The sequence below is a fragment of the Lissotriton vulgaris genome, chromosome 10 (genome assembly GCF_964263255.1).
Source record: "Lissotriton vulgaris chromosome 10, aLisVul1.2, whole genome shotgun sequence".
Taxonomy (NCBI): Eukaryota; Metazoa; Chordata; class Amphibia; order Caudata; family Salamandridae; genus Lissotriton; species Lissotriton vulgaris.
Window position 1 is genome coordinate 1,072,122,398 of NC_141698.1, and position 14,522 is coordinate 1,072,136,919.

Below are 14,522 nucleotides of genomic sequence, written 5' to 3' on the forward strand. Positions count from 1 at the left end.
CTGATTGGCGGGTCTTATATTTCCCACCGTTTTATACAGAGGGCCTGGTTTGACTTCGACAGAAAAGAAGGACTAAAACTAAAGGCTGAATCTGTGGTGAAGCACGCAGTTGCAATGTCAGAAGGCTGCCATTTTAAAGCGTTCATTTGCCATACAATCTTGTGACAGGCCAGTTTGAGAAGTTTACATCTAAACAAACGTAAAGCAAAAATGTATATTTCGTCCCAAAGTTCTTTAACGGTAGATGAAAATTTATGCCTACTGTAGAATTATTTTTTAAAAGATCCAGGTTTCTTTTTCAATATGATGACCACTATCAACGTTGTTGAAATAAACGCTAACTTAATTTTGTTTCAACATATTTGCAATCAGCTCCGGAAAATGAGCCATCAAATATGAAATCATTAAGATGGCTGCCCCAATAGACGACATTAAACAGAGAAAGGAGACAAGAAATCACTCTTGAATTGCGTCAACCGCTAGCATAAGGAAAAGGGGCGGCCATTTTAGAATAATAATACTTTGTGTGCAGAGTCATGTGGAGAACAAGAAAACTAGATACTTTTTTAAAAAAATATTTAAGAGTAATAAAAATAGTATGCTGTCTAGTAGAACTTATCGGAAGCGTACCAAAATACACTTTTAATAAGAATTACTTAAAGAAGTTTACTACACAAAATAAATAGTTGCAAATATAAATACGATTTTAAAATTTCTCATATTTAGCATTTTTGAGTGAAAGTGTCAATGATACTCAGACTTTGTTGTTATATATTGGAGAGCGTATAGTAATATCACCCTAGCAACATGGCGGCTGAGATAGCAGAAGTCCGCCATCTTGCGGGATCGCCCGTTAGCCTGGCCGTAGAGAGAGTGCCTGATGTCGGACGGAAGAGCAGCTGTTTATTGTTCTTCGGGCACCCGTGTGCGTGTTTGTGGCAGTGGCGGCGGTTGTTGGGGCACAGGTCAACACCACTAGTGCTTCTGCTCCGTGCCCCTCCTTTAAGTTTGGCTGGGCCCGGCTCGAGGCGCCGCTTCCAGCTTGGCCCGAGTTTGAGGGGGAGTTCGGCGGCCCCACGCCATTCGTGGGGGCTGGGAGGGCTCCAGGCGCCCCGCTGATGAGTGCTGTCCAGTGCCTGCGGCTTGTGGCACCCATTCTCTCTTGGAGGGACTTCTAGAGACAGTCGAGCCCGGCCTGCAACTCAGTCCAAGGCCCCAAATATGGAGACCGGAGCGGGCAACATCGGCCTCACATGGGTGGTACGTGCCTTTCTGTGGTGGGGGCCGGAGTGGGGGGCCTGAGGGCCTTGAGAGGTGGTTGTGGTCAAGTTGGGAGCAGAGGAGAGTATTTGGTACTGGGAGAGTTAGTGTACACTAGGGTGTAATATTGTGGGACTAGCGACAAAGTTTCACAAGTTTTGAAGAGTTAGGTGTAACAGTCGAATGGAGTTGTATACATGCAACATTTGAAAACGGAAAAGTGGTAGATATAGGGGAAAAATCCGGAGCATATACTTTCCTCGTTGACCTGTATTGAAGCAGGTGCAATTTTAGCTGGGAGACAGCAACATTAAAGCCATGTGTGACTTCAAAAAAATTGAGTCTCCCGCCTGAATCGTATTTTTTTGGCTTGTAAAGAGTTAAGTAAGAGTACTCCAGAATTGTAAGGGTTTGATTCGGGTGTTAGACGTGAGGCTTTTTGAGTGTTATGTTCTGTTTGTTTATGGGGTGCTTACTTTAGACCTGGAGAACTTTAGGTTATCGGTTTTCACTGGGAAGTAGTTAAGTTTCTTAACGGCAGTGTAGGTTGCGGACTTGTGGTTAAGAGTTTGGTGGCCGCGCTGTGGAGCGTCAATAAATAATAAGAATGTATCTGTCACTAAACATAACCGTATTTCGTCCGCAATGTAATTCAAGTTTGCTACATTCAGCCCAGCCTCGTTTTGCACGTGGGAGCGTGCTAAACTCCTAAAGCCAATGTTTTTTTCTCCATTTTTTTTTTTTGCATTCTGGGACTGGTAGTATTTTTTTCCCCATGATATAACCTGGGCTACAAGTCTTAGAATGCAAAGGAAAAAAATACTGGACCAGAGCCGCAAGCGACGCATGGTCCTGGAAACCTTGGCATGTGTGTACAATAAAGTTCCAAATTCATTTAGTGTACAGACGGAAACAAGCCTTGGCAAAGGCAATAGGTCTTGCCTATGCAAGAGCTATTAGCTTCTCCATTGTGTTTTAGCCATGTACACCAACGCAGCGCTTATCAGCATGGCTAAAAGTGGTGTACAGGAGAATGGTGTGGAATGGCAGTGTGTCATGTATTGTGGTTGAGTGGCGTTGAATTCAGCTGCATAGAGTGGCGTAGAGCACAGTGATCCAGAGTAGGGTGCAGTGGCATACATTGGAGTGGGGCAGAGTGACAGAGTAGATTATTTCAGAGTAGAGTTAAGTGACGTATTGTAGAGATGTGCAGATTATAGTGCTGTTGCATAGAGTAATGTCGTAAAGTGATGTAGAATGCAGTGGTGCACAGTAGATTAAAGTTGAATACAGGGCAGTGGTGTGGAGTAGTGCAGAGTAGAGTGAAGTAAGCATGTTGTGGTATCACACTGCCATAACAGACAGTACATTTTCAATTGATATGACAAATTACGTTTGCACAGACATACAGTTTTACTTATAAAATTATACTATTATATTGTACATACGAAAATGTGTGGAAGTTGCATCACCTAAGTGTAATTTGTTTTGATCATATTAAAGTATGTTTCCAACAAACTTCAGAAATAACAAGCATTGGCATAGCCAATATGGCTTGTCATTGGGACCTTATAAGTGTTTAGCCATGCAGCACATTATCCATTACATTAGCTGCTGCCCCTTCCACCTCTGACAGCTTGTTTCCCCCTCCCCCACCTGGGGCTCTAGGCAGTAAACTGCGAACTAGGGTTGCCAGTTTAAACAGGGTCTCTCGGGGGTGGAGGTGACCCACCAACTGACTGTTTCTGGACACCTCAAAACTAATCGCAACCGTTCCTGAAAATATTGAAATGGAGGGAGGGAAGAGGGCTCCACCATTGTATGGAACTCCATAAAGTTTAACTGCTAGCTGCACAGAAGCACATATAAACCTTGCCTAAACAAACAAATCACTCATTGTAAGTGATGCCACATGCTAAACAGTCCAATGCAGTTCAACCCGAAGCCAGTCCCCTTTTGACCAGAAAAACACATTTTCCCCAACTGTGTCGTAATGTTGGTAAGGAACATGCAACACCTCTGACTGAGCCTTTCCCCTCCAACCCATAAACTATGTTCCTGGAATTGCAAAGTAAGTTAGCCAAACCCCTGCCTCAAGGAGCTACTCTGATTGCTTCAAATCAAAAGAATCCATTCACAAAGTCAATGACTCAAACAAGAACTGTTAAAGAGCCGTTCTCTCTTCAAGTGCCATCTCTCTTACCAAGCTTCCGCTGCATGATTGGTATTGCAGTTTGGCCTGTCTAATGCTGCTCGCAGACACTGCTGCGGACCATGTGCCCCCTAGGGTTGGTCGGGATAGCTGACACATAAGCGTGGAGAGGGGGTAACAGCCGTAGTTTGTGCAAGCTTTGTGCGGGGACCCCGGCAGTAGACACATGCCTAGTATTCAGGAACCAGATGCCGTCCCCAAGCATCAGAAGTTGCGCCGCTGCCGGGGTGGTACAAAAGGGGTGGTGATGGACGGAGCATCTGAACCAATCAAACACTCACACCCAGTCAACAGATCTGGGTTTAATCCATCACTGTTCTTTAGCCCCCTCTGCCACCCCAGTTCTGACATGGCCATATGCAAATCAGTCTGATTCTGTGCCTCATGGGAGCAGTTTAGCCCGAACTGCCAAGCCATGCCTTCCCTGGACCGGAAACAAGCTTCCGAGGACTGGTTTCTGGCATTTCAGCCGTCTTCAGCCCGGCTTGCTTGAATCCAGTGGCAAAGTGAGCAAAGGACACACGTCTGAGCATACCCTGCCAACTTGTGGCTAACAAAGCGGTACAAAAGGGGTGGTGATGGGCGGAGCATCTGAACCAATCAAACACTCACACCCAGTCAACAGATCTGGGTTTAATCCATCACCGTTCTTTAGCCCCCTCTGCCAACCCAGTTCAGACATGGCCATATGCAAATCAGTCTGACCCTGTGCCTCTTGGGAACAGTCCAGTCCGAACTGCCAAGCCATGCCTTCCCTGGACCGGAAACAAGCTTCCGGCACAGTCAGACTGATTTGTATATGGCCATGTCTGAACTGGGGTGGCAGAGTGGGCTAAAGAACGGTGATGGATTAAACCCAGATCTGTTGATTGGGTGTGAGTGTTTGATTGGTTCAGATGCTCCGTCCATCACCACCTCCTTTTGTACCGCTTTGTTCGCCATAAGTTGGCAGGGTATGCTCAGACGTGAGTCCCTTGCTCACTTTGCCACTGGATTCAAGCAAGCTGGGCTGAAGACGACTGTAATGCCAGAAACCTGTCCTCGGAAGCTAGTTTCCGGTCCAGGGACGGCCTGGCTTGGCAGTTCGGGCTGGACTGTTCCCGTGAGGCTCAGGGTCAGACTGATTTGCATATGGCCATGTCTGAACTGGGGTGGCAGTGTGGGCTAAGGAACGGTGATGGATTAAACCCAGATCTGTTGACTGGGTGAGGGTGTTTGATTGGTTCAGATGCTCCGTCCATCACCACCCCCTTTTGTACCACTGCCGAGGTGGGCAGCAGCAGGCCATTCCCCAATGTAGCAGAAGAGTTGTCCAGGCAGGCTGCACGTGCAGTGTCACGCTCTGATGTCCGGCTGCAGGAAACACTAGGGGCCGCCGCATTATGCTAGCAAACGATTGAAAACGAAGAAAGATTGCAGTAGCAAAGTCTTCTGAAGGAATACATAATAAATCCAGTTGGATCAGTCAAGGGGGCGAGGCTAATACGTCTTAAAGGCCCAGCCACGCAGCAGTATAGCAACAATAAAGAACGCAATGGAAACAAGGGAGTAAACAAAGACAGTAAAGGCTTGCCCGTAGCTACTTAAAAAACGATTGCGTGAGTGCACATAAGGGCGTTGTAGACTTAAACAAAACAAGCACTGCAAATTAATCGACCACAAACCTTTCATTAAGCCAGTGCACAAAGCAAAACGTGAACAATTCTCACTACAATATAAAAACACAAGCAGATGAAGGCAAACAAAAAAAGAGTGCTCACAGAGTATCGTGAATAACCGAATAAGAGCACAGGTAACGGAAGCAGTCCTCACTGCAGGGTATTCAAGTTCAACAGGAGGTACTGACTATTAAGCATATTCACCAAACAAAAGCAGGCATTTACGAAGGGCAGTAACAGGAATAAATGAAAAAGATGGGAGGTGCGTGAAGCCCACATTGTTGATACAGCATGTCTTGAAGATCCAGCACATTCAGACTTATTCTGAAATACATACACGGTTCATTTAAATGTTGTGTGCTAGAAAAAATCTTTTCTACCCCCAATATCCAGCAAGACTATCGCATAAATCCTCTCACTTTGAAGTCAGAGAAAGAAAAGTAAACAAGCGCCCCCGGAAGACAGCACCCAACATTTTACTTCGGTCTTTAAATGCACAGCAAATGTGATGCTATAAGAACAAGATTTAAAGGCCTGTTTTAAAGAAAGCGAGTTCATGGAAGAATACAGTAAACCTGGTTTTAGCAACTGCAGGGATGAACTGAATCTGGAAAGCCTAAAGCAAATAAAGCCAGCAAGTAGAAGTTATATAAACCACAAAACCAATGGTAATTAATGCGCGGAATGCATTACTAGGTCAACTTTCTGAAAGTCCCCAAGATGTTTTTAGCAAACCAGACAGCTGAGCTGTCTGCGACCTAATAAAGCACAGGTTAGGTAAGCTTAGATGCGAGGAGACTAGTGTCTTCAGAATTTTCTGGATTGGTTTGCGCTCAGTGGGCTGCTGGCAGACGTTATTATGGGACTGGTGAGATTTTCACAGCGAAGAACTGTGGGAAATGGGATAGAGTGAGAATTGGGGGTTGAGGGCATACTTGGGATGGAGGCGGCAAAGCTGTGGGAATGTAATGGTGATTCAGCCATAGTGTGATTAGAGAGAGCTGAATAGGTCATGGCCACCCCCTTGCAAAGAGGGCTTGATGGGCGCATTAATGTCTCTCCCGTGTAAAGGCGATTTGCAGATTTCTTCTACATGAAACTAGAATTCGTAGTGCGGCAAATTAAACTACTATCAGGTGTAGCTTGACTGCATAGCAGTCTGCGTAACCTATTTTTACTCATTCTTTACAACATACTGAGAATGGGCTTTGGCTCTACCCAATGCTGTTTGATCTTTCACTCCACCTCCGTTATCTGTTGAGGGTCTATTTTACATGTTTTCGTACGACTGGTTGTGACTTTATTTCTTATATGCACACTCTACACTTGTCCTGGTTCAGGAAAAGTACACAGCCATCTGACATTCCATTTTATACTGAAAGCAGGGAAAACAGTGGGCTCATGGAGGGAGGATAACCTAATCCCAATAAAGAAAAAGCACTGGAAAAGCTGATAGGTTGGACTTTAATGTGGGTAAGACATGCAAACATAGGCATGTTTGTCGCATTAAACCCAGATTTATTGGCTTTGCCAGTGCTTGTTGCTAATGGTATTTGCTCTTCTTCTATAAGGTTTCTTCATTGTGTGTATTTTCCAGTCCCCATGTACTTATCCCCTAATAATTTTACACTCTTGCGTTTTACCAAGGGCAGTTCATCATGGGGTGAATCTCAATGACACTGTTTTTTTGGCACAGAGGTGGTGGTGATGATGATGCCAATATATTTGAGCATTGATCAGTTATAGTGAGGGATGTGGGATTTTATAAAATATTTAGTTGTTCAAGGGATGGAATGCTTCATTAATCTACTTGTCTTTAATATAATCTACTCGTCCAATTTGATGTTATGTCAGATTATGCCACCTTTCTCGTATAAGAGCTCTGACCGTGTCCTCTGGTTATTCCACGATGAATGTTGTGTTAGGAATGCAACAAGGTACTGATCATGACACGTCTGATTATTCTGAATGCAGAAAATACCAGGACTATATTTCTGTCCACTATTTGAAAATTCAGTCTTTATTTGAAATGTATCTGTTAAGGGCAATCGTTTGATCTCAGGGCTCTGAATATGCCAGCACTTTTGTTACTGCAGAGTTTGGATTACAAGAGATACCATAGTTCTGTCTTTCATTACACTCTTCCTTTCTGCATGAGTGTCTTGTGAAATGGTTTGGTACATTTTGTGTATATTTGCTCAGGCCAAAATGAAGGGCACTAAAGTTTGGTTGGAGTATGGTTTCCAGGCCTACTTCGTAAACTCTTGTGAATTCCTGACCGGCTCGAATCGCCACTGGTCATAGGACTGGGGCACTTTTGTGACTTTTATGAAAATTGAAGGGGCTCCTGCATTTCTTTTGATTGAAATCTTTTTTTATTGAAAAGTAGAAGGAAGCTCTTCGTGTACACAACGGTTCGCCTTCAACCCTTTAATGGGCCTGGTTGCGTAATTTAGAAGAGGAAACTATGTGTAAATGAGAGATTGTAAAACAATACATGTAGCAAGAGAGGGTAGAGAGGAGCTAAATTACATAGCAAATTGCCTACAACCCAGACCGGGACGGGCGCGTATTACAGTAGTAATAGATAGCAGTTGCAGAGGTAGAGCTCCTTCAGACTACGAAATCAAGGTGGACAGTAAACTCGGGTGAAAAAGAACAAGCATTCACAATGCAATAGGTCTCGCAGCAATAAAGTTTGAGTTATTGGCCTTGTGTGTGACAATGCGTTGCATACATTTTTTAGCAAACTTTGAATTGGTGAGCAGTGAGAGTGTGCAAGAGTATGCTGTTGCTCACAGCTGTTATTATTCACACAGCTCTGATGACGCACCTCACGCACGGGGCTGACGCAGTTATTATCACACAGCTCTGATGATGCACCTCAGGCACGGGCTCACAGCTGTTATTATTCACACAGCTCTGATGATGCACCTCACGCCCGGGGCTGACGCAGTTATTATTCACACAGCTCTGATGATGCACCTCAGCCACGGGCTCACAGCTGTTATTATTCACACAGCTCTGATGATGCACCTCAGCATGGGGCTGACGCAGTTATTATTCACACAGCTCTGATGATGCACCTCAGCACGGGGCTGACAGTTATTATTCACACAGCTCTGATGATGCACCTCAGCACGGGGCTGACGCAGTTATTATTCACACAGCTCTGATGATGCACCTCAGCACGGGGCTGACGCAGTTATTATTCACACAGCTCTGATGATGCACCTCAGCACGGGGCTCACAGCTGTTATTATTCACACAGCTCTGATGATGCACCTCACGCATGGGGATGACACAGTTATTATTCACACAGCTCTGATGATGCACTTCAGCCACGGGCTCACAACTGTTATTATTCACACAGCTCTGATGATGCACCTCAGCACGGGGCTGACGCAGTTATTATTCACACAGCTCTGATGATGCACCTCAGCACGGGGCTGACGCAGGTATTATTCACACATCTATGATGATGCACCTCAGCACGGGGCTCACAGCTGTTATTATTCACACAGCTCTGATGATGCACCTCAGGCACGGGGCTGGCAGTTATTATTCACACAGCTCATACGTCCCGACTTCACCTGCACCACACAGACTCGAACGCTCAGACGGGACGAAAATAAAAAAAAAAGCCTACCTCTTTATTAGCGCCGCACGGCCCTCTGCAGACTCCCCCTGCATTCCACGAGGAGCGGAATAGTCAGTCAACATGCCCAGAAGTATAACTGGAAACGTGCTTTGTGCAACTTTCCAATTGTACTTCTAGAAATAATTAATTGCAGAAAGTAGTAAAATTGCATCCGCATGTAGATGTAAATATATGGTGCAGTGCAGATTTCTATATTTTGTGAATCTGAGCCAAGGTTTTCCACCAGCATTAAGTAGCGACTGTAACACTTACAGCTGTCTCTCACACACAGAGAAGCCTGTCACTTAATTTGCTTTTGAAAGGAACATATAGTGCAACATAAAATCCTTACCCCGTACTGAATGATAAGCAATAATCTGCGACATGACACTGCTCAGGAGTAATTAAGGCCTTGAAGAGTGCTATGGTGTCATTGTAAAGCGCTTAAACCAATGTGTTTTACTACCTCTGAGTTTTTTTATAGGTTAAAAGCATATTACTATATACTCAATTGATACAATGGTTATTTTCATTTACAAAAAAAGTATTTTTTAATATAATGCTTCACTATAAATCAATGGTCATATTAATCAACTCAGACTATACGTTTTCTATTTATCTCAGAAGGATGAAATACTGAGATTTTCTTGCAGGTTTTAAAACCAGTGTCTAGGAAGTTACACATACATCACTGCAGAGGACACTCTACTCATATCCATCTACATGCGTCTGAATGCCATGTGAAACAAGGAGAATGATCCATAGAACGTTAGTAATTTAATCTATGTAACATTGTTTTTTAGGTCTCGCGACCTATCGATGCGTGCAAGCGCATTGAGCGGAGCGAGAATTCATGTCCTCGAAATCCTCGTCAAACCAAGGGCTTCTTGCGCTGCGGTTTTCATTAAGTACACGTGACCAAACAAGCACGCGCATTCACGGCCGCACAGCACATCAAAGGGCTTTGCTCATCGTGCGCTCTGCGGCTTCTCCTCCCCTAATTGAATCATGGCCGGCCGCAGGCCGGCCGTACTTTCAGTTTCCCGGCCAGCCGCTCGTTATTGTTGTTGTCTTCCGTTCGCTTCCCCGCCATCTTCTCCTCCCCTAATTGAATCATGGCTGGCCGGCCGTACTTTCAGTTTCCCGGCCGGCCGCTCTTAACTCTTGTTTTTCATTCTTGTCCTCGCACTCTCCCCGCATTAGCCTCTTGTCTTTTTAAGCTCTGTTCAGAGTTTGCTAAGTAAAATATATTTAAACAAATAAAATCATGACATCTATAACAATTGAAAACACTGCATTCCATGTACAGTTCTGAGACCCCATAAGATGTGTGTTTGCGTTTCCTCCATTATTTGATCTGAAATGTCCCCAACCCGGCAACCACCCAAGTGTTTATTTAAATGGGTTTCATGGACTAGAGCTTGGCAGGGCTCCGCATAGGGCCGGCCCTTCAGCCCTTGAGCACATATTTAATTTTAAGCATGTAAACCTACGCTCTGTACTGTACCAACAAAGATCGCGCCGGCGTCGTACTCGCAGCGCCTCCATCTTCTTGTGTTGCCCGGGAAAGCTATAACACTTCACCTGCTATAATTAAAATGATTGAGCCCCATGCAGGGCCACATTTAGTTTATTTGCTTGAATGGGAGGCGCAGCGCTTCTCTCAGGGCATATGTTTGAATAATGGTTTTAGCAGAGTCGTGCATGCCGCTTCTACAGATAATCACCACCAAAATCATTCATTTCAAGAACAGCAGCAGACTGGTACTTACGGAGCCGATCACATTTCTGCTTGGACATCTTCACACAATTAGTTGGCTAATTAAGGGGGCAAGCAGAGTATCCGCAGTGCCCTACAGTGCCACTCACAGCCCGTCCGCTCGGGCGTCACTCGCCTCCATGGGGCGTGCACATATCCCAGAGAGCGAGTGAGGGAATGTGAGAGTGTGTGTGTGTGTGTGTGATCCAACCGACTAAACTCCGATATTGTAAAGTCACGATCTGAGAATTAAAAAAGATCGATGTATATACTAAACTAACCTATACCTGTTTTCTTGAAGCAGAAGCACGTATGACCTGCTCGAGTACACACACACAACCTTGCCGCTTTGTGCACAAGTAGCTACGAGTGTTGTGTAGAATGTTATTGAAAACAATCGTGTCGCTTATTGCACAAGTACAAGAGTGTTGTGTACAGTATGTGCGAGAGCGCACACAACCTCGCCGCTAGCTGTAGAAGAAAGTATAACTTTTCAGTAGAATATCTTCGCGTTCAAAGAAATACATCCATGACGCTTGCTGTACAAGAACATCACTTTTGTGTGTACGATATGTTCGAGTACACACACACCCTCGCCGCACAAGTATATCAGTGTTTTGTGTACAATATGTTTGAGTACACAGACACACATCCATGCTGCTCAAATGCATCAGCGTTGTGTACAGTATGCGTTCGAGTGCACAGACACAGCCCCTCGCCGCGTGCTGCACAGGCACGCCTCACATAAATATGAAAGTTCACGGAGGTGCGCTGCAACGGGGAAATTTTTTATGTATTTATTTTGAAAGTTTTATATAGCGCGAACAAGATCTTTGCAGATATCAGAGCGCTTTACAGATGATGGGTACAACATGTAAGTAAATAACAATTGGGGTGGGGAGGGTAAATGTAGGAGCGTAGTCAGATAGGTACATCAATGGTGATACAAATAAAAATAGGTGGCAGCGTAAACAATCAGGTAAGTCAATAACACGAGTCATACAAAATGCAAAATGATCAGTAGAACAGAATGGTTCAGCGTTTGTAAAAATCTTCCCTAGTGATAATTCAAGTGTATTTAGCCATGAGGATAGCCTTTACTTCTTTCTTAAAAAGTATGGTGGAGGAGATGAGCCTGGTTTCAGGGGGGAGTGAGTTCCAGATCCTGGGTGCCATTCCTGAGAAGGAGCGTTTATAGGTTTTTTCCTTGCGGAATTTTTGGGGCTTTAGCAAAAGATTGTTTGAGCCTCTAGTGTTTCTGGAGCCTCCAGAGATCGTCAGCTTCTGAGCGAGGTATCCGGGTGAGCTCAGGTGGACAGCATTGTGCGTCATGCAGGCGATTTTCAAGTGTATTCTGGCTTCAAAAGGCAGCCAGTTCAGCGATTTCAGGTCAGGGGAAATGTGTGAGTGTTTTTTTGATCCAGTGATGAGTCTCGCTGCTGCGTTTAGAGACGCTCTTATGGGTGCCGTAGTAGTTAGGGGGAGACCGCAGAGGGCGATGCTGCCGTAATCTATTCGAGGGATGACTAGTGCTTGTACCGCAGTTTGGAAATCTTTGGCTGGAAGGAAGGGTTTGAGTTTCCTTAGGGTATTGATCTGAAAGTTCGCACCCTTAGTTGCTTTGTTGATATGTTCCTGCATATTGAGGTTGGTGTCAAGTGTTATGCCTAAAGATTTTGCTGAGTCCACGATGGTGGGCTGAACATTGAGTGCCGTTAGGTGTTTAAGCCAAATTTGTGCGGTAGTGATCTTCGCGGGAGGTGAGATCAAGAGGAACTCTGTTTTAAGAGCATTGAGTTTGAGATGATTAGCGGCCAGCCAGGATTGGGTGCTTCTGATCGTAGAATTCGAGAGCATAATGTCTTTGGGTGATTGTAATTTGAGATACAGTTGGGTGTCATCGGCGTACATGTGGAAGTGAACATTGGATGCTTCTAGCAAGGTGGTGAGAGGCTCCATAACTAGGTTAAACAAAGTTGGGGAAAGGGAGGATCCTTGTGGGACGCCTAGCGATACAGGTATTGGCGATGACATCATGTTGTTACTCTTGAATTTCTGCGATCTGTTGTGTAGAAAGGACGTGAACCATTTGAGCACAGTTCCAGATAGACCCATTCTTGTGTTTAATAGTTCGAGTAAATTCTCATGTTTGACGGTGTCGAATGCAGACGAGAGATCAAGAAGGATGAGGAGGCAGGTATCATTTTGATCTAGGATTTGAAGGGCGCTTTCAGTAAAGTTTTAATCAAACACATGAGTTGATCCTTTCCCCTCTGGTGGGTTAACATTCTCCACTTTACGAGACTGTCTCTCCAAGAGATCTATTTTCCCCTTTATTTCATTAGGTGTTTCACTGTTTACTTATTTGTCATTGTTACTTCGTCATTTGATGGTTCCTTAATCCGTAATTTCATTTTATTTCCGATTCTAGGACTCTTTCTTTCTTTTCTCTTTTAGTTCTTTTGCCACTTCATAGCTTCCCCGATTTTCCACCTTACAAGTGGATATAGAGTTCTTCTGACAGATTAAGGCCAAACGGATGCAGTGTTCTTAAGTTCAAAATGTAACGGGATTCCTTCTGACGCAACAGTTTCTCTCGGTCTCCGCCTCGACCTTTCTTAGGAACCGTGTCAATACCATAGAATTTTAGTTGTCTCCAGTCACCTTGATGGTAACGCTCCATATGTTTAGCCATTGCGTTGGCACGGTCCTTATGTATTTTAGCCCTCACATGTTTCAAGAATATATATATATATATATATATATATATATATATGTTCAAAGGGGTGCTCTGCTTTGAAGGATCACACAACTGCAGGTAAGTTTTCACTTAATTTATTGCTTCCGAGTTAACAAAGGTTCCGTCATTGTGTAAGCTTGTCCCAACGCGTTTCAGTGCTTCTTGCACTTTCATCAGGGGAAAATTGGCAAGGCGGATGTTAATTGGCAGCTTCCGCCGTCTTTTTGTTAAAAACGCACGGAGAAGTACTTGGTAGTACAAAGTCCCTTGCACAGCATTTTGGGATCTGTAGTGTCGCCAAACGATTTCATCACCTTAGTAGGTTCCGCCGAGACATTTAAAGTGTTCAAGTTGCAGCGCCCTATCCTCGGCACGCTGTCTGTAGGTGCATCAGTGCACCCCGGTTTCCTTTTGTTTCCTCGGCTCTTTAATGCTCCTGCAGTCACCTTTAGCAAACAGGCCAGTCCTGTGCTTGGCTCCTCCACCGACAGCTCCCTCCTCCTTCCCGAGGCGGTGCTTCCTTCCACGACGCAGCTGTCGTCAAAAATGTTTAAGTTCAAAGGGGTGCTCTGCTTTGAATATGAATATATATATTGCCTCCAAAGCGGTTCCTTCGCGGGAGTTTGCGCAGCGCTCTCGTATGTGCGGTATCCTGCGGCAGAACCAAGCCGCTATTTATTGCCACAACTTTTCCCAGCAGGGAAAAACAACGGGTCGCACAGCCAACCTGGATTCAAACAGTAATCCTTTTATTTCTTTTCAAAGGGCAACAGGCGCAGAGATCTACGCGTTTCGGTGTCACTCCACCTTGCTCACGATCACTGGGTTTGCCACACCCACAAACATTTAAACATATTTTTTTCAAAAACAAGAGTTTCCTGTCACATGATATGCTAAGGATTCTGGTCCTTGTAGTTTTCACCACTATTCTGACAAAAAATAAAATTAATTGAGAATGCAACCCTTTCAACAAATAGATTTAAATGATACTGACTTTGATGCATTAATTCATGCGCCTTGCAGTGGGCTTAATATTACAAACTTTGTACTGCCTTCCAATAGGCTGACTCATATTGTTAATATTGACTAGTCATTGTACATATAGTTCTGATTCCGTTGTTTGGTTACAGGTGCACATACAATTCCTCCGATTGGTTCAACCCATTAGGGTGCAAAGTCCTCAGGTTCATGATGAATTTCGATTCTGCTTGTCTCAATTTTTTAGCTCGATCGCCTCCCCGCTCACCTTTAGT

General features: G+C 44.5%; 1 protein-coding gene across 2 annotated transcripts in view; it reads left to right on the forward strand.

Moving 5' to 3' along the window:
* Nucleotides 1-816: 816 nt before the first annotated feature.
* The window catches only part of TOP2B (DNA topoisomerase II beta), a 683,650-nt gene continuing 669,944 nt past the window's right edge, over nt 817-14,522 (forward strand). The window contains exon 1 of one of the 2 annotated variants that reach the window (XM_086942134.1): nt 817-1,260. In XM_086942134.1, coding sequence (XP_086798260.1) covers nt 1,222-1,260 — 39 coding nt within the window. In that variant the 5' untranslated portion in view covers nt 817-1,221. The remainder of the gene's footprint in view (nt 1,261-14,522) is intronic. The other variant, XM_086942133.1, reaches the window with a different exon arrangement.